At 40.8% G+C, this 19,193-nt stretch overlaps 2 protein-coding genes across 5 annotated transcripts in view; one reads left to right on the top strand and one right to left on the bottom strand.

The window, feature by feature from the left end:
* Positions 1–1,164, top strand: part of gas7b (growth arrest-specific 7b) — a 62,420-nt gene extending 61,256 nt beyond the window's left edge. For both annotated transcript variants that reach the window (XM_024284327.1, XM_024284326.1), the window contains one exon: positions 5–1,164. In XM_024284327.1, the coding sequence (XP_024140095.1) occupies positions 5–118 (114 nt within the window). In that variant the 3' untranslated portion in view covers positions 119–1,164. The remainder of the gene's footprint in view (positions 1–4) is intronic.
* Positions 1,165–2,450: 1,286 nt separating this feature from the next.
* The window catches only part of LOC112154441 (myosin-16), a 61,007-nt gene continuing 44,264 nt past the window's right edge, over positions 2,451–19,193 (bottom strand). For all 3 annotated transcript variants that reach the window (XM_024285373.2, XM_024285372.2, XM_024285377.2), the window contains 16 exons: positions 16,090–16,176; positions 14,421–14,666; positions 14,233–14,350; positions 12,175–12,302; positions 11,892–12,088; positions 11,686–11,818; positions 11,399–11,615; positions 9,600–9,736; positions 9,424–9,527; positions 6,858–7,050; positions 6,568–6,771; positions 6,377–6,502; positions 5,419–5,589; positions 5,138–5,338; positions 4,918–5,064; positions 2,451–3,032 (listed from right to left, as the gene is read on the bottom strand). In XM_024285373.2, the coding sequence (XP_024141141.1) occupies positions 2,877–3,032; positions 4,918–5,064; positions 5,138–5,338; positions 5,419–5,589; positions 6,377–6,502; positions 6,568–6,771; positions 6,858–7,050; positions 9,424–9,527; positions 9,600–9,736; positions 11,399–11,615; positions 11,686–11,818; positions 11,892–12,088; positions 12,175–12,302; positions 14,233–14,350; positions 14,421–14,666; positions 16,090–16,176 (2,565 nt within the window). In that variant the 3' untranslated portion in view covers positions 2,451–2,876. The remainder of the gene's footprint in view (positions 3,033–4,917; positions 5,065–5,137; positions 5,339–5,418; positions 5,590–6,376; positions 6,503–6,567; positions 6,772–6,857; positions 7,051–9,423; positions 9,528–9,599; positions 9,737–11,398; positions 11,616–11,685; positions 11,819–11,891; positions 12,089–12,174; positions 12,303–14,232; positions 14,351–14,420; positions 14,667–16,089; positions 16,177–19,193) is intronic.

Below are 19,193 nucleotides of genomic sequence, written 5' to 3'. Positions count from 1 at the left end.
GCAGACCATGGAACCAGTGGACCAGCTCCTGCAGGCCGTGGACCCGGGCAAAGACCGGGAGGTGTGGGTACGCGAGAACCGGACCGGGGAGGTCCGGCCCGTGGACATCGAGGTCTGAGTTCCACCCGGACCGGGACGGCTACCAAAGTGGGGGCGTTTCGGCAGGGGTGGGGTCACGATGGGTTACAGAACCTCCAGTGAAAAAGACTGAAGACGCAGCTTTACCCTGACCTTTAACCCCGCCCACTGCAGAACCTCCCACTGCAGAAGAACCTCCTGGATCTGCTGCAGCTCCACATGGAGACCAGTCATCGCTCTGAATGAGTGCAAATAAAACCGTGAAATAAACCAAAATAAGACTAACGATCAGCAGCACAATCCTCACCACACTTTTCTATGGAACTCTTTTCTTTTCACGTTTCTCAGAACCGTTGGAGAGACCGCTTCACTGAAACCGATTGTACTGTTTTAACATTTTTCAGGAAAAGTTTTTTGTAATTTTTTTGTAAAGTCACCTTAAATTCTGTGATGATGTTCAGCATGTTCTCAGTGCGCTGCCGGGGTCGTGACCGGGCCGACGTCCCGGCTGTTTCTGAGGAGTTCTGGATCTTAGGACGTGAGGAAGAGGAGGGACGTTGTTGGATGGAAGCTTCAGGTCCAACTGTCAGCTCAGTACCGTCTCTCAGATCCGAGATTTTTCCAGGGAATGACTCCTCGATGTTGTTGGAAGCGTGGACAGATGCTGCTCTTCACTCATTTCTGTTGGAGCTGCAGCAGATAAACCTGGAGGTCAGCTGGGGTCAGAGGTCATTCACCAATGTGTCTTCACACACGGCATAAACTGTTGAATACATTCCTAATGAGAACTTTAAACCTCGTTGCACTTTACTCCGGAGTTCTCTCAAAGGTTTCCGACATGTTGGGAGCGTGCGACGTCCTCTCGGATCGAGTCGGGACAAACTCGGCTCTTCCACAAAGGTCATGTTCTTCTGGCACTGAGACGGTTGGAAAATCTGCAAACGCTTCATCTGGACTGCAGATGTGTCTTCAGTGTTTCTGAGAGGAGTCCAGCTAAAAAAACCTGCTCTGCAGACGCATTTCTGTGCGTTAACAGCTGAGAGTTTGCTTTAATAAACAGCAGATTAACATGGATCTTTTGCTTTATGCCGGCTGCCCTGTGTTCTGATTCTATCAACCATCACATAGAAGCTGCAGATGCACAAAAAACGCCAGGATAGCAAAAAACATGAGAAATCGTGATGAATGTGAAGCCGGAATGCTGAAGTAAACTGGACTGTTTGAAAAGCTGAAATTGAAATTTGGGGTGCCACCTGGTTCTGTACGTAGTCCTGTGATGTTCTGATGGGTTCAGGGTGTAGCAGATCCAAAAATACAAAGAGGAAACTCAATCATATTTATCTTATTATTTTTAAAGGGCTTAAATATAATTTTACCACAATAAGGCCTTAAAAAGCATTAAATTGTCTGAAATTCTGCTGAATTAGTTTTAAATTTTACTACGTAAACACACAAAAAAAAACAAGGATTGTGAACTGATCGTTTAGAACTAGCTAGTTTTAGCCAGCAAAGCTAATTAGCTACTGCTTGATCTGGAAAACGTGAGCATGTAAATTCCTGGAGAATCGTTTTGTTTTTAAAGGATTACTCGTGGTTAAAACTGGTGAGTGGAAGTCCTTATGAAACAAACTGTGGAAGAAGATTTGGACTTCTTTTTTTTAAAAGGACAAACAAGAACACGAGTCTACAAACAGAACTATTGACCTCAATTACAGGAGTCCAAAGTTCAGCAGGTGAAAGTAATATCTGACCAGATTAGCACCCCCTGCTGGCTAATTTGAATTTAACTATATAGTGGGGCAGATTCTCTACTATGTCCCGAAATGTGAGTGGGGGGGAGCCTAAAACAGAATGGCAACCTGCACTCCTTCACCCTACAGTAGCTAGGATAGGCTCCAGCAACCCCATGACCCTGAGAAGAATGGATGGATGGATGGTTGGATGATAAATCAAAAGTGAATCCATCAGTCTACTCCTACTGAGCCCAAACAGACACTTGTTTCATCCACGAGTCCTGCTCCAGTGGAAGGTAATTTCATCATCCGTCCACTAGGGGCAGTCGATGGGCTCATTTCAAAATGGCTGCCTCCATGAAATCTCAAAAACACTTTTGGAGGGAAAAAGGTTTAGCCAATTTTCTAAACTTTATGGCGAAAATAACTCATCTATTGTTATTCATTTTTTTAAATGACCACCTGCTGTATTGAAAGAATGTAAAATTCGTCGATAATTAACTCTTTATAGTACAGTTACACCATGTTAAAAATAGTTGGATCAATGTGGGGGAATTTTTTTCTTGAATACTCATCAAAAATGAACCAACATATAATTGATACTTTCTATATCTCGATTAAATCGTATTGCATTTTTTTAATTTTACTAACAGGTTTAAAAATACATTTGAATTTCATTTTTTTTTTTTTATTTTATGTTAAAGCATTGATCTATTGGGCATTACAGGGTTACAGATGTTTTTCCCATAATGCTATGCCTGTTTCAGGTTGATATCTCTTTTAAGTGAAACTAGAAAGTAGTTTTACTAAATTCTTCTTGATTTGAAGGAAGTTGAATTCTGACCTCTTTTCTTTGTATAAAACTTTAATTTTCAGCAGAAAAGTCAGTGAAAGTTTCCCAGTCTCGCACACGTGTGTTACAAAAACTACAGAGTTGATATTTCTGAGGGTGAAATGAAGTGTTAGTTGTGTTTAATGCAAAGTTCCGACACCAAAACAGAGGAGAAACGTGAAGTTCCTGCAGTTAAAGTCCAGCTGTGGAGGGAAAGGGCTGCAGAGTCTTCATCAATCCTCGATCATCAGCTTCTTCAGGGAGTTCAGGTACGCGGGGATGAGCGAGCTGACCGACTCGCCGTCGTCGTTCAGCATCTTCTCGCCGCGGCCCTCTGAGCCCACAGAGCTGGGGGAGCGCACCAGGCCGGGGAACGGCGTGCTGTAACCCTGAGAGAGAACGAGACGACTCCATCTTCACAAAACTACAACTACAACACGAAATTCCATTATGGGAAAAAAATATTAACCCTTTAAAGCGCAAATATAAAGAAAAAGCACGAGCATGAATTCATCCGACCACATTTTAATGAGTTTCTGTGTCTCATCGTTGTGGTTTTATGACATTGTTTTCTGTTGGAGACAGAACAGCGAGTAATACGTTTATCAGTGTTGTTAAAGTAAGAGTTCTAACAAGAAAACAGTTGGACTAATCATTTCCTTTATGCTAACATGACAACCAATACTCCACATTTGTCTGCGGCTCACCGATCGCCTCATTTCTAACGTGTTTACATCACGTGACTGTCGGGTACGGTGGCTGTTTTGGTTCAGTTGTTCCGCTCTCGGTTGGTTTCATATTCAGACTGAGGAATCTCAGAGCGAACCAAAGTTCAGTCCGATTGGAAACGAACAGAGACCACGTTGAAAGATGGGTCCAGAGCGATTCCTGCTACAGCTGTGGTGCTGAGATAGTTATCTCCTGCCAGGATACACATTCTGGCAGAGGATAACTACCTCGGCACCACGGAGAAAGTGGGTATGTTCGTTGTAGTCTGGGGGCGGAGCTTTCAGCACAGACTCTTCCTAGAGGGGGCGGTTCATATCATGCTGATGTCAGCACGTTTCCACTCGCTCATTTTCATTGGTATGGGAGGGGCTGCTTTAGAGGATTAGTCTTAAATGCATGAAAGGATCAAAATACTCTTTGGGGTTCTTCGTAGACAGGAATGAACCGTTAAATGCATTAAACCCTCAAAAAGTAGAATTTTCATGGTATGGCCCCTTTAAAGCCGCCTTTTTTTACCAAGTAGATTCCCAGTGATGCTCGAGGAGTTAGGAGGCAGTAGATCAAAGTCCCTGGGAGGAGTTTATTTGTAGCTGCTACCATAAGTGATTTTTTTGTTCTGCTTTTGTTTTTTCTCAGAAAACTCAAGATGGGGGCCGTATCCCAGAGGTCAAAGGTCAAGAAAACATGCTTGCTGTTGTAGAATTAAGCTGGCGGCATGTGTGTGAAATTTCAAGATTTTTGTTTTCCCTTTTTGTACAAAAATGCTGAAATTGGCAAATTTTAAACTTTGTCACAAAAAGGCTGCCAAGGTAGGTCTTGTGGCCCTCCAGGTAATTCTATCCGGTCCTCCAGATCATTTTATTTTATTGTTATTAATAACCTGATGTTATCTTCTGCTCATTTCTAACTTGTATGGGTATGACAAAATACATTTTTATGAAGGGTAAAATACTGAAAGTTATTTAAGGTTTAAGTTGATTTATTCTGGAATAATATTCCTGCCTTTTTATTATTCATAATTATGTTAAAAAGTTACAGTTTTAAAGTTTTAAAAATAAATGGGAATTCTGCTAGCTTTTTGGACTGTTTTGGTATTTACTGAGATTTTTTAGGCTGTTTTGGAGTAGCTAATATTTTAGCTACATGCTAGCTGTTTGAGCAAATTTAGGCTTTTTTCATTTTTTTAAACCATTTTAGAGTTTATTTATTATTTAAGCTACATGTTTTGGCTTATCTAAGTTATTTTTTTTTGTTTTTATGATAATTTATCAATGAACTAATATTTAAGCTGGCTATTAGGCTTAGCGTTTCAGCTGTCAGCACTATTATCTTCATCTATCAGCACTATCATCTTCATCTATCAGCACTATCATCTTCAGCGGCCAAATTCATCTTACAGCATTCACACTAGCATTATTGGCATTTTTGCTCAAAGGTGCGGTAAAAAAAAATAATTCCAAACCCAATCTGGTCCCTGCGGTCCAGGACAGAATACATGAGCCGAGGTGATGACGGTGCAGGAGGTGGAGCAGACCCAGTACTTACAGAGGAGTGGCCTTTCCCAAAGCTGCTTCTGTTCTTGGTCCTGATCTTAGTGAGCGCTGACTCAGCGATGTCGGCCCGTTCCTCCGCGTCGTCCAGCTCGTGGACCGTCTTTCTGTACTTGGCCAGGTTCATGTTGGCCTGCTCCTCCTGCAGGGACAGCAGAGGGTGGTGAGCAGACGGGGAGGAGCGGAGGAGGTTCTAGAAGACGACAGGAACCCACAGCTTCCTCCACTTGTCTCTTGTAGGCCTTCATCTTGCTCTGCAGCCGCTCCACCAACTCCTGCATCCGCTGCTGGTTCTTCTGGTCCTCCTCGGACTGGAACAGCAGCTCCTTCAGGCGCCGCTCGTTTTTCCGCAGCGTCTTCACCGTCTCGGCGTGGCGTTTCTGCTCCGAGTCCAACTCCAGCTCCAAGTCCTTCACCTGCGAGCAGAATCAGAGGGATGCTGAGGGTTTGCTTACAGTTCCCTTCCCTCCGTTTGTGGGTGGATGGAAAACAGCACCTTCCCTTCCAGCTTCTGGATGATCTTCTTCCCTCCCTTCAGAGCGATCTGCTCCGCCTCCTCCAGCCTCCCGCTCATGTCCTTGATCTGGCCTTCCAGACCTTTCTTGGCCCTCTCCAGAAGGAGCGCGTGCTCCTGCTCCAGACGAAGCTCCTCTCCGACTCGTGCCAGCTGACAGGGAAGAACGATATAGACCACACGTCAAAGTCAAGGCCGGGATCCGACCCGCCGGGTACTATTGAAGTATGAATATTGAAAGTTATTTAAGGTTTAAGTTGATTTATTCTGGAATAATATTCCTTCCTTTTTATTATTTATAATTATGTTATAAAGTTACAGTTTCAAAGTTTAAAAAATTGTCATTATGTTAGCTTTTTTGACTATTTTTGCATTTACTAAGAATTTTTTAATCCATTTTGGAGTTTAGCTAGTATTTCAGCTACATGCTAGCTGTTTTGGCTAATTTCAGCTTTTTTTTGTTGTCTTTTAGGCTGTTTTGGAGCTTAGCTAATATTTCAGCCACAAGATGGCTGCTTTGGCTAACCTAAGCTTTTTTTCTTTAGTTTTTTTAGGCTGCTTTGGAGCTTAGCTAATATTCCAGCTACATGCTAGCTGTTTTGGCTAACCTACATTTTTTTCTTTTAAGTTTTTTAGGCTAATTTGGCCTTTAGCTAATATTTTAGCTGGCTATCAGCTTCAGCATTTTTAGCTATCAATTTCAGCATCTTCAGCGACCAAATTCAGCTTACAGGATTCACACTAGTATTTTAGCAGGAAATGCTATATATCTGGTTCATAATTATGTTAAAAAGAAGTTTTAGAGTCTTCACTAAATGTTCATCCTGTTCGGCCTGTGATATAAGGCGTGTTGTAGATTTTAGCCCCTTGTCTGATTGAGTTTGACACTCCTGATTTAGACCAACCTCTAAAACAGTGTTGTCGACTTTCTGTGTTTTACCTCAACGCCAGCCTTCTTGGCTTTCTCCACGCTCCCTCTCAGCGCCGCCTGCAGCTCCTCATGCTCCTGCTGCAGAGTCTGGAGGTCCACCTCCAGCTTCCTCCTCCCACTCAGAGCCGACTGGAGCTGATGGAGGAGAAGGTCAGTCGTGGCGCTCAGCGACAGCATGAAGAAGGTTCTCCGGGGCCCACCTGGTTGTTCAGGTCACTGTACTTCTCGCTGACCTCCTGCAGCTCCACCTCCAGGACCTTGCGGGCCCTCTCTGAGCTCTCCAGGGCGGTGCGGGAGCCCTCCCCATCACTGAGCAGCACTGCACAGCGCCGCTCCAGAGCCGCCTGCTCCTCCCTGCTCACCTCGTGGCTCCGCACCTCCTCCTCCAGCTGAGCCTGAAGCTCCTGGAACAGAGGAGGTGGAGATGGCGAGGAGGATGCTGTTAACGTCAGCCCCCACACCCCTCTTAGCGTGAAGCTCAGAGCCAAACCTTCATCTGCTGCTGCAGCTTCTTCTGGCTTTTGCTGAGCTCGGCGTTGCTCTTGGTGAGCAGGTCCGCCTGCAGCTCCAGCTCCGCCAGGTCGGCCTCCAGCTTCTTCTTCAGCTTCAGGCCCTCCGCCCGTCCCTTCACCTCCACGTCCAGACTGGCCTGCAGGGTCTCCAGCACCCTCTGGTGGCTTTTCCTGAGAGGACAGAGGGGTGGACGCAGATCAGAACTGTTTCATCCTGACTTTGAGGAGATTTTCTGAAGGAGAACCCATGAACACCAAACCTGTGTACTTAGGAACATGTGTAAATAAAGCAGTTTTTCTAAAATAAAACTTTAAAACATTCCATTTAAAACTATTTTATTTATTTATTTATTTATTTGCATACTATGATACATTTTTGTCATGAAAACATTATTATTCTGCAGGAACCCGGATCTGATGTCACAGAGTTCCTCAGAGGCAGTGGAAGTGAGCTGAAGTACACTGAGGGACCACAACTTTCCCAGACCTACAGGGGGCGCTCCAACAACACAGTTCCCCCCAAAAAGAGTTCAAATCCATCACAGAGCTGCAGGCCTGTTGGTACCAGGCTACAGAGAGAGAGAAAAAAGCAAAGTCTATATTTTAGACATTTATTTATAATCTGATTCTGAAGGAAGTTTTATTTTGAAAAACTGCTGGATTGTCTCCACCACATCTGAGTCATTCTTGATGCTTGTGTTGTAAATCCTTCCACTGCCCAAAACGCTAAATTCAAACCCCAAACTAGCAAAGTTAGCAAACAAACAAACAAACAAACAGAAGTATTTAAACATTTCCTTGTGGCAGAAAAGATCCAGTGAAACTACGGTGGCCTGTAAGTGTAAATCAAATCAACAAAATATTTAAACTTCACAATGACAACAAAAAAAAAGCAAAATAAATATATATGTATATTTAAAAAAAACTTTTCATTTTAGAAAATAAAGCAACATTCCAGAAAAATGAAACAAAATCAAATGAAATCAAAAGTAATTTCCTGAAATCAACAGAAACACGTTGGTACTGTGAGACATCAATGACTGAATGATGACGTTTGTGCATCATTTCAAACTAAAGTTATTTGGCATGAAGCATTATTTGGATATTTGCTGTACTAATCATAAAACTTTATTGAAACAGTGTGTAAATGTTAAAGACCCATTTGGAAAAACATCATCATCATCAGTGATGTCCTGTAGTACCTGCCTTTTCCGGATTCTTATTGTGCTTCATTTTTTTAACATTTTATTTGGATTTTTGGAAACTAATTTTGTTTACCAAAAAAATTGCTTAGTGTCATTTTTTTTTATTTGTGTTTTGATTTCTAATTTCATGTTCTTTTATTTTTAATTTCGTTTTTTTGCTTTGCCATTGTGATCTTTAATATTATTTTTGCATTGTGTGATTTGTTGATGTGATTTGCACTTCAGGGCCACCGTAGGAAGCAGAAGAAAAGCCTGGAATTTCAAAATAAAAGTAATCTTCAGTTAACCTAAAGTTTTTACTCCAAATATGGATGATATTTGCTCCCACAGACAATAATAAAAATGCATAATATTGGATAATGGGATGAATGAAGTTATGAATTCATATTTATGATTTTTTGTAACGATTTTTAAAGTTTAAAAATTGTCATTCTGCTAGCTTTTTGCTCTATTTTTTAATTTACCATGATTTTCTTAGGCTATGTTAGAGTTTAGCTATTTCAGCTCCATACTAGCTGTTTTGGCTAAAATAGGGTTTTTTTCAGTTTTTTTGGCTTTTTTGAAGTTTAGCTATTTTTTTTTTAGCTACATGCTATGATGCTTTCAGCTATTAGCTTCAGCATTTTTAGCTATCAATTTCAGCATCTCCAAATTCAGCTTACAGCATTCACACTAGCATTATTGCAGGTAATGCTGTATATCTAGTTCATGATTATGTTAAAAAGTTCCTTTTTTAAGTTTTAAAAATTTAGTTTTAAAAATGTTCAATGAATGTTCATCCTGTTCGACCTGTGACCTAAGGTGTGTTTTTGGATTTTGGCCCCTTGTGCGACTGAGTTCGACCCCCCTGCTCTAGATGATACTCACTCATTTTGTTTTGGAAAACTGTGAAAAAGGAGCAAAATTAGGTCTTTTCACAGCTGTTTTCCAATTCCTCAAAAAAGGTCAAATATGGACCAGGAGGTTTGAACAAAGCCGTCCACAAACAGAAGCGCGGCCCAGACTGAGCTTCACTGCTGTTTTTCAAAGCCTACTTCCACCTGATCCAGATGTGAACTGATGAAGCTTCATTCCTAAGCGATGAGAGTTAGAGCTTGTGAATCACCCTCAAAGGTGAAGACTTAGGAGGGAGAAGCGGAGCAGATGCATCCTGAGGATGACTTCAGGGAGGAAGGTCAACAGATGAACTGCTCCTCCAGAGAATACAGAGAAGATCCAGGAGTTTTAGGTGAAAAAATCCACTTCCTGATTGATCTGAAAGTGACCTCAGCTGAGGAGGAAAGAAAACATTCTCCAGATTCATCTTCCAGTGAGCAGAAAGAAAAGGAGATGAGGGAACCTCGCAGTGTCGATCTCTTCCTCCTTCTCCTGAAGTCTGCGCTCCAGCTCTCCTCTGGTCTGGGACAGCTCCAGCTGCAGCCTCAGAACTTTGGTCTCCTCCGCCTGGAGAACAGAAGGAAGATGGAGTCAGAAGAAGACTCAGGCCTGAGCGGAGACAGTTCCTGAGACGCATACCTCCAAAGCTGCCTCCGACTCCTCCAGCGACGCCTGCAGCTCCTCCTTCTCCATCTCAATCTTCTTTCTTGCTTTCTGCAGCTCGTGGACGCTCTTCCCTCCATCAGACAGCTGGTCTGTCAGGTCAGTGATCTCCTCTGCAAGTCAATGCACAAGAAGAACAGAACTACACTTTAGTTCATTTGGGAGGTGTGAAGGATCACAGTAACATGACAGAAAAAGCTTTGTTAAAGCATACGGGGACCAAAATTTAGATACTGTGCACTAAAGTCAGGAGGTCAGAGGGGTCGGAGGCGGAGGAGTTAGTAATATGAAAACCTGCATGCTCAAAATTGAAATGTCTTTTTTTGGGGGGGGGAGGATGATCACTGACTGTTGAAACAATCCAGACGCAACAAAAACAGACCAAAATTAAAATTGTATACACTTTTCATTCTGGTCTGCAAGGACCAGATTGTTTTCATAATTCTTCTTCATTAATGCGTCTTTGAGCAAAAATGTCCCCCGCCACTTCCCCCAGAACTTAATGAAATGTGTAAACATCTAGTAATTCGTTAAAAGGAATTTTGGCTAATGTAATGACCCCCCTAACAAGTGATGACATGTCAACGGGGCAAAAGTTTTTGAAAAATGATGACATACCTGTAGGAGAAAACATTTTAAACATAGCATCACATTGAGAGAAAGTGTAGGAAAAAATGATGACATTTCAGTGAGAGCATTTTTTTAAGAATCACCGTAGGAAAATACGGTAAACTAACCGTATTTTTATTTTGAGCGATATGAAAATGAGATGATCAGATGTTGGTGTAATGGAGGCATCCTTGATTGTGTATTTATCCCTCTAAATCACATGTGTCAAAGTCAAGGCCCGGGGGCCGGATCCGGCCCTCCAGGTAATTCTATCCGTCCCTCCGGATCATTTTATTTTATTGTTATTAATGACCCGATGTTATCTTGCGCTTATTTCTAACTTGTATAATTTTAACAAAAAATATTTTTATGAAGAGTAGAAGTTATTTGGGGTTTAAGTTGATTTATTCTGGAATAATATTCTTGCATTTATATTATTCATAATTATGTTAAAAAGTTATGATCATAAAGCTTTAAAAATTGGCATTCTGATAGCTTTTTGGCAAATGTAGGCTTTTTTTTCTTTAGTTTTTTTGTGGCTGTTTTGGAGATTAGCTAATATTTCAGCTACATGCTAGCTGTTTTGGCTAATTCAACCTTTTTTAAGTTTTTAGACTGTTTTGGAGTTAGGCTAACATTTACATGCTAAATGTTTTGAATAATTTTGTTATGGTTTTTGTTATTTTGGAGTTTAGCTGATATTTCAGCTACATGCTAGCTGTTTTGGCTAATTTTGGCTTTTTTCAGTTTTTTTATGCTTTTTTTGAAGTTTAGCAATTTTTTCAGCCATATGCTAGCTGTTTTGGCTAACATACGCTTTTTTGTTTTGTTTTTTTAGGTTAATTTGGCATTTAGCAAATACTTTAGCTGACTATTAACTGCAGCGTCTTTACCTATTACCAATTTCATCATCTTCAGCTGCCAAATTCAGCTTACAGCATTCACGCTAGCATTATCACAGGTAATGCTATATAAATTACAACAAGTTTTTAAAATGTAGTTTTAGAGTGTTCAATAAACATTTATCCTGTTCGGCCGGTGACCTAAGGTGTGTTTTGGATTTTGGCCCCTTGTGCGACTGAGTTTGACACCCCTGATCTAGTGGTTACCTCCTGAACTGCCCTGGCTCCAGTTATTTTTTTTGAATCAGGAAGTGCCGCCTCTACCTTGGTAAGCCTTGTTCTCCCTGCGCAGAGCCTCCAGCTGCTCCAGGAGCTCCTCATGAGTGGTCTTGAGCTTGAAGAGCTCGCTGGCGTGCTGCCGGCTCTCCTTCTGGCAGCTTTCCACCTCCACCACCAGCTCCTCACAGTTCTGCTTCCAGTCTCCCAGCTGCTTCTCCAGGATGCGCTGCTTCTTATCTAAAGCCTGACCGCAGCTATTGGCCTGGAACGGGGGACACAGTGTGAGTAAACCAACCAGTTTGAACTGCATTGCTTCATTTCAAAGTATCTACCTTGTCCAGGTCCATGCACAGCTCCTCCACCTCTCCCTGCAGTCTGTGCTTGGTTTTTTCCAGTGAGGAGCATTTGGCTTGGGTGGCCTCCACAGCCTCCTCTGCCTCCTGAAGCCTGGCTGCCAGCTTCTTTCTACGATGTGCAAAGAAATATCGCCGTCATGCACTTTCAGAGTCCTCATGGATGAGTGCTCCAGCATCCACACCTGGTTTCCTCCAGCTCATCGGCATGCTGAATCACGTCAGCCTCATGTTTGCTCCTCCAGTGCGTCACCTCATTGTTGAGTTTGGAAACGAGGCGCTGCATCTCCTGCTTGCTCTCCTGCTCCTCCTCCAGCTGCTCCTTCAGCCCCTCACACTCCTGCCGCAGGGAACTCAAGGCGCCGCTGACAGCCTGCTTAGACTGGGACCGGCAGCACACCCCACATGCGTTTACTCCCGGAGAGCCAAGCCGCTCCACTTCACTTCATAGCTTTCATTGTGTCTGACCTTCAGCTCCTCCTCCAGCTGCTTCTTCAGCTCCTCCACCTGGGCCTGGAGCAGCATCTTGGTGCGGCTCAGCTGGCTCACTTTGCTCTCCGCCTCCTCCATCTGTCGACTGGCCTCTGAGTTATCAGCTAGTAGACAAACAATGTGGGTTAAAGACTAAAAACTGCCACAAAATCTTTAAAACTCACTCCAATCATCTCTTGGTCTATTGTGAAGTCATTTCTGGTTGAATTTTATTTATTATCATGCCTAAATAAATAAAAAGGGTGTTGTTTTCTAGGACATAGCTTCTGCAGAGCAGCAGTAGTTCATTAATAAGTCCTCTCTGCGTTGTGGGCCCCCCCCTTCCCCTCCCTGTTGTTGAGAGCTCGGAGCCGGGAGCTTGTGGCTGGCTCACAGGATTTTTTATGCAACAAAATTAGGGTCGGGAATCGATTAAAAAAATGAACAAATTAATTGCAAACCTAGAAAAAAATTATCACGATTAATCGGTATATTTGTTTTTTTAGTCTCAGTATTTGCCGACCACTTATTTATTATCTGCAAATTTTCACAATATGAAATCACACACAAATCTCTACATTTAGAACATTTATTTTTAATTACTGCTTTCAATCAATTACCAAAACAAATCTGAATAATCACAATTAATCGCAAAGTTTAACAAGGTAAAATGTATTTGTACAATATGGCACCGGACAACGGTTCATAAAAGAAGAATAAACCACTAAAAAGTGACTGAATATTTATTTCTTTTGTAAGTGACCATAGTACAAGTGGGATAATACTCGACGAAATGTTTTAACGCACGGCGTGGAAGCCTGAACCGGAGAGTTAAAGTAAAGGACTGTTTCTATGTTTAATTAGATTAATACATGTTAACGCGTTAATTCTTTTGGATTAATCGCGAGCGTTAATGCGTTAATGTTCACAGCCCTAAAAAAATACAGTACATATTTTCATCTGCTTCAATTTGAATAAAAAAACAATCAGAAACTAAATTTTAATCTTCATTTTCTTCATATATGTAAATGTGTATGTATATATGTCCTCCATCATCAGAAAAGTCCCACAGGAACATGTTAAAAACACGATTCTCATCAGGTTTTTAAAAGCACAGCCTGATAAAGATAATAAAGCTAATGCTACGATCACAAGTACAACTGCCACCGCGTAATATGGAGACATCGGCAGAATCTTCAAGGTTCAGTGAGGCGTTGTCTGGGAGGACGCCATTAAAAAATGGGGTGACAGTTGGATCACCGTCCAGCAGGAGCTCTGATTGGATGGTGTGTAAATCCTCATAAATGGCAGCCGTCAATGTCAAAAGGCGACGGATAGTCCTAGGGTGTATTTATTCTGCATCCCTGGTCATTAGTGACTCAGATTTTCAGCACAAGTTATAATCTTGTCATTTTACACATTTTTAGACAACGTGTCTCCCAAGAAAGCACAATGTTCTGTCTTCTCTACATTCTTCTCAGCATTAATCGTAACTCATCAATACGCAGGTCTCTGAGTCGCTCTGGTGTGGAGTTTAGTGCAGCATCCCGACTCATCACATATCGACCTTGGAGACCCTCGTATCAGTCAGTTATCACGCCACTGCCCGTCACTGGACCGCCACAGAGCGACCTCCAAATATGCCCAGGAGGCGAACAGTGACCCATGTCAAAAACATTATCAGGTCACGGTTTAACTTTAACTTCATCTTCAAACCTCAACAGTCACCGTGCAGCGTGTAAAAATGCTGCTGCTGCCTCCAGGTTACAAATGCTGCAGAATTTACAGAAAAACTTGTATTTAGGTGCCAAGGCATTTTGGGATATGTACAGTTTCAAGAACTCTTTATCTGGCTTGTTCCTCTGATGTCATCAGAGAAACACCATCTGCTGTGGTGGAAGGTGATTTATGGAGACATTTCTGACTTGTGAACTAAATCCACAAACCTTAGTCCTCTGGGTTTTTACAACCCTTCAAAGCAGACGCTTCATGTGTCCATGATAGTTTCACACCGTTAGAGATGGGTTTTCAGAAGTGAGTGAGGCATCAGAACACCTGTGAGTCTGCTCTTGGCCACGTTAAGCTCCGTCAGAGTTCTCTGCAGGTCGTCTCCTCTCCTGTTTGCCTCAGTCAGCTGCTCCTCCAGCTTCTTCACGTGACTCTCAGACGACATCTGCAGCAACGACAAACACACGTCTCACACGACGCCACGCTCGCGGGGTATTTCAGAGGGACGTCCTGACCTTCCCTTTTTGCAGGCTTTCCAGCGACGCGCCGAGGTCATCGACCTCCATCCTCAGGTTCTGCTTCTCCTTCTCCAGCTTGGCTCTGGTCCTCTGCAGGGCCTCGCACTGCTCGCTGAGCTCTGCCACCACCTCGCCGTGGCGCTTCCTCAGAGACGCCGCCACAGCTTCAGACTGAACGCAGGACTCCTCCAGGTCCCGTCTCAGACGCTGGAGCTCTGCTTCTCTCTTCTTGTTCACCTCCATCTGTTGGTCACACAGAGGTTCTGCTGTGACGTATGACGGCCCAACTCCAATTCCATCAACTGTTTTACCCAGAGGTCCTTCAACTGTGGGAACGTTTTTCACCACGGAAAAACTCAATCACGTTTTCAGTGATTTCAGCGATCTTGGTATCAGAACGTTCAGCTCGTTCAGGACATTACTGCTTTTATTTTGGTATTCATAAACTTTATAGTTTTTGAAATAATGGGCAAAATATGCCCCATAGGAAATGAATGAGAAAGTCTTCAAATGTCAAAATCTTAAGTAGATTAGCAACAAGCCTTTAAATATTCAAGTTGCCTGGTGCAAAAGTCTTCTAGAGGCCTCTTCCCACTGGAGGGGAAATCATAAAAAAATATTTATAGTTTTTTTTTTTTTTTTAGAAAAATCAAATATATAAAAAAAGGGTAGTAATCAGAAACACTGCAACACTCAAGTGTTTAAATATTTTATAGCAATTTTAAAAAATTTTGAGTTTTGAGATTTTTTTAGGCTAATTCGGAGTTTAGCTAATATTTTAGCAACATGCTAACATTTTGAGCTAATTTGTTATCTACTGAGGTTTTCATATGCTAATTTAGAGTTTAGCTTCTACTTTAGCAATAGGCTAACATTTTTGACTAATTTAGTTTACTGAGGAATTTTAGGTATTTTGTAGTGTAGCTATTATTTAAGCAACGAGCTAGCTTTTTTGTGGCTATTTTGGGATCTACTGAGGTTTTTTTATGCTAATTTGGAGTTTAGCTTCTGTTTAAGCAACAGGCTAATGTTACTGACAACCTTGGTTTACAGAGGAATTTTAGGCTACTTTGGAGTGTAGCTAGTATTTTAGCAACTAGCTAGCTTTTTTTTGGCTAATTTGGCATCTACTGAGGTTTTTTGGGCTAATTTGGACTTTAGGTTATATTTATACAACACACTAAACCTTTTTGCAAAACTGGCATGTATTGGGGATTTTTAATTGTTTTTACTACAAATTTTTAAGAAATGATGGTTAAGATTTGTGCTTTACATTCAGTTTGTGCATGACCTGATTAGTCAACCAATCGGAAAAATAATTGGTGATAGTCGACTATTAAAATGTGGCAGCACTATTGCTAACCCGAATTTTTTTCATGATATCTTTATCAGAAGTTATTAAAGTTATAACCTAGCCAATCAGATGCTTTAATAAGAGCCCATGGTTCCCACTGGCCCCCGCCTCAAACGCTGGAGGCGTTTGATTGTCAGATTCTCGGACCAATCACTGCTCACTAATGTTGTCTGGTCCTAATTTGGTGAAATCAGGCAATATTAATACTGTGTAAAAATGGCGACTTAATTGACTTCATTCCGTTTGAACTTGATGTAAATAATTTTCTCTTGATGATGTTTTGTCTGTTTCTATTTAAGTCAATGGATGAACCTGTGAAGCGCTGATGCCGCCTGCTTCCTCCAGACGGTCTGACAGATCCTCCAGCTCTCTGCTCAGATCCGCTCTCTGCTTCTCCACCTGCCAAACGGATGCAGAAACGCAACAGGAAGAATCATTTATGCTACCTGATTTAGTGTCAATCGAGGATGTTCCATCATTCCCCCTGAAAATATCTGCATGTGTGATCCACATGTACAACTTTCTCTTTTCATGCACCAGGAAATGTTCTTATTGTTCTTCTTCTGTTATTTAATAAACCCATAAAACCCACTGAATTAAATTAAATCAAATCATTTCAATGAAATTCTGTCTCCAACAGCGATGACCAGAATCAGCCAGTGTATGTTCTGACGACCTCTGACCATGTCCCTTTGGGATATCTGGAGATGGAGCGTTGGCCTGGGGAGTCTGAGATGAGCCATCTGATCCCTCCACAAACAGAGCAAGAGCTCAGTCTTAAGGCTGTCAGGAAGTCAGACTTGTTTCCTGTGAGAGTTGGACTCCATCTGGATTGACCTTTAAGAACTATAAAACATTTCAATAAATGTAAAAATGTATTGAAATAAACCAAATGAAGAGGTATGACTTTTGTTTATAAAAACAATGGTGCAAAAGTTTAGAAAAAGCGTTAAACTGTTTCTGATTAAATGATAAAACCAATTTAAGTACAAACTGTAACAGAAATATGCATAATATCAGTGTTAAAAGCAAACATTTAAGTTAAAATGTGCATCTTTGTCTCGTTTAAATTCAGATCTTGCTTGTTTCTGTCATATATGTTGTCATACTTTCATTAAATGATAATATAACATTTCTGTATTTGATCCTCCACAGCCAAATACAAATAAAGAACATAGAACCAAGAACAGCCTAATGTTGGCCTGGACTATTCTTAACCTGCGGCAGTCAGACAGTTTAAGGACAGTGTGAATCATTCACCAAGGATCCAAACGACAGAAGCTGTAATTCTCCATCAATAGTTTATCAACGTCATACTGACACATCTGGACTTCATTTTGAGCTTCATTTATCATAGAGTATCAATTTAATAATCAACATCAACAGAATTAAAGATACGTTAAATTATAATCTATGGGATTATAAAGCAAGTTTCTATTTTTGAACATATTAAAGGATTAAAGTGTTCCTCGTGGTTTTAATATATGGTAAAGGTCACTTCAATAGCTCGCATTTAGATTTTCTTGGCTATATTTTTTAATTTGTGGCTGAAATGCACCAAAAACAGTAAAATATAGTTTTTAAATTTTTTTATCATTGATGACGTTACACTTAATACTGCATTTGCTGCATTGACGTGATTCTAAGGTGTAGGATGTCTTTTATTTTGAAAGAAAGTCATGACGTCTCTCAAAAGTTATAAACTTCATATTTAAAAAAAAGTTATTTTCTCTTTATGTTTATCTTTTATGTTTCATGTATGCCAAAAACACAATAGTTTAATAAATGTATCATGTCAGTAGCAAAAACATAAATATAAATCAGAATTTTATATTTTTTTTAAAGGCTGACCGAAGACTTTGTGGGTTTTGGTTGGTGAGAAATCGACCCAAATGACTCTTTAGGTGGTGAAGGTTGCAGACCTCTGCTATACTGGAACCTCTTGATGTAGAGCAGTGGTCTACAACCTTTAACAGTAAAAGAGCCATTTGTTTATTACTGATTAATATCCATAGTCTTATTTTACCCTTTAGGAAACTTTGATACTGTGTTCATATATCGATACTTTTATTATAAATATTAATCATTTTTTATTTTGTGGCTGGAATTAAAACAAAAAATATAAAGAGAAACTAATATTTTCTCAAAAAATGTCTTTTTAACAGAAACGTGTATGATTTCCTTTCAAAATAAAAGACTTCCTGTGCCACTTAGGATCATCCCAGGACAGCTAATGTACTACGAAATCTTTAAGCAGCGTAAGAAAAAAAATAGTATTTATTCTTTTTGTACCTTAAGTCTACTTTGGTGACCCGTCATCTTTTTTCCTACCCACTAGTAGAGATGTAGGGAAAAACGGATTTGGGGATATATCGTAGGATTTCATTTAATGATTTAAAATACTGACAAGATAATATTTAATGAATTACTTGTCCTTCAGCATCTTACTTTTGTTTCCACCTGAACCGCTCTGTCAAAAGGAGAAGTTCTAACTAAAATGTTCAGATCATTAACATTGTAAACATTGTTCTGCTTCTCCTGGAGGACGTTTCAGTTTGGACACTAGGTGGCGATCGCACTATAGAAGTACACTTTTTTCAAGAAAAAGAAAGAATTAGTAAGAATTCCACCACGAATAGTTACTTTAAAAATATTTCGTTAAAAAGAGTTTGGAAAATTTATGTCTGTGAATTTATAAAGATGTTCATTTATTCAGCAATGTATGTCTACGTCGACTGAGCGTTAGCATTAGCCGTCTATGGGAAATTCCATTAAACGTTTGGGTGAAGCTAGCAGACTTTAGCTTTATGTGCTAAATCGATGTATATTTTTATGAATCGATTATTGATCTATTAAGCTTAAATCAATTTGTCGATTAATTGATTTTATTAACCCAGCGCTAATTTTATCCACTCTTCTCTGGGCAGCTACTATTTGTATACATCAAGTAAGATGCGCTTAAAACTCATGAAATAAACTAAGCAATCAGAAAAATCCAACTTTTCTACTAACATTTTGCATTCTGGAGGAAACATAAAGTGAAAAAGGCCTCATGGTAAGCCAGACATTTATGAAAGGAAAAAATCTCAATTAAATCAATGCAATTTTAACAGCACCTACTTCTAATAAATCACTCATATTTTCGTTTTTTCTAGTCAGGTAGCCACTTTGGAGGATACTAGAGCCACACGTGGCTCCGGAGCGTCAGGTTGATGACGAGAATCTCCCCTCTTCCCCAAAATAAACCCAAATCAACCTTTTATCAACCATATCCAGATATGTGTTGCTGAGGATTTAACATATGTCAGAATCAGGAACCTGAGGATGTTCTCTGGGGTTCTCGAAGCTGATCACATTCCAGCGGGGGTGGGGGTGGGAGGGGGGTCCCCTGCTGTCTGTCACCGTCTCGGCTGATG

The sequence above is a fragment of the Oryzias melastigma genome, linkage group LG19 (assembly GCF_002922805.2).
Source record: "Oryzias melastigma strain HK-1 linkage group LG19, ASM292280v2, whole genome shotgun sequence".
In the NCBI taxonomy this organism is placed as follows: domain Eukaryota; kingdom Metazoa; phylum Chordata; class Actinopteri; order Beloniformes; family Adrianichthyidae; genus Oryzias; species Oryzias melastigma.
This window is presented reverse-complemented; position numbering and strand designations above follow the sequence as displayed.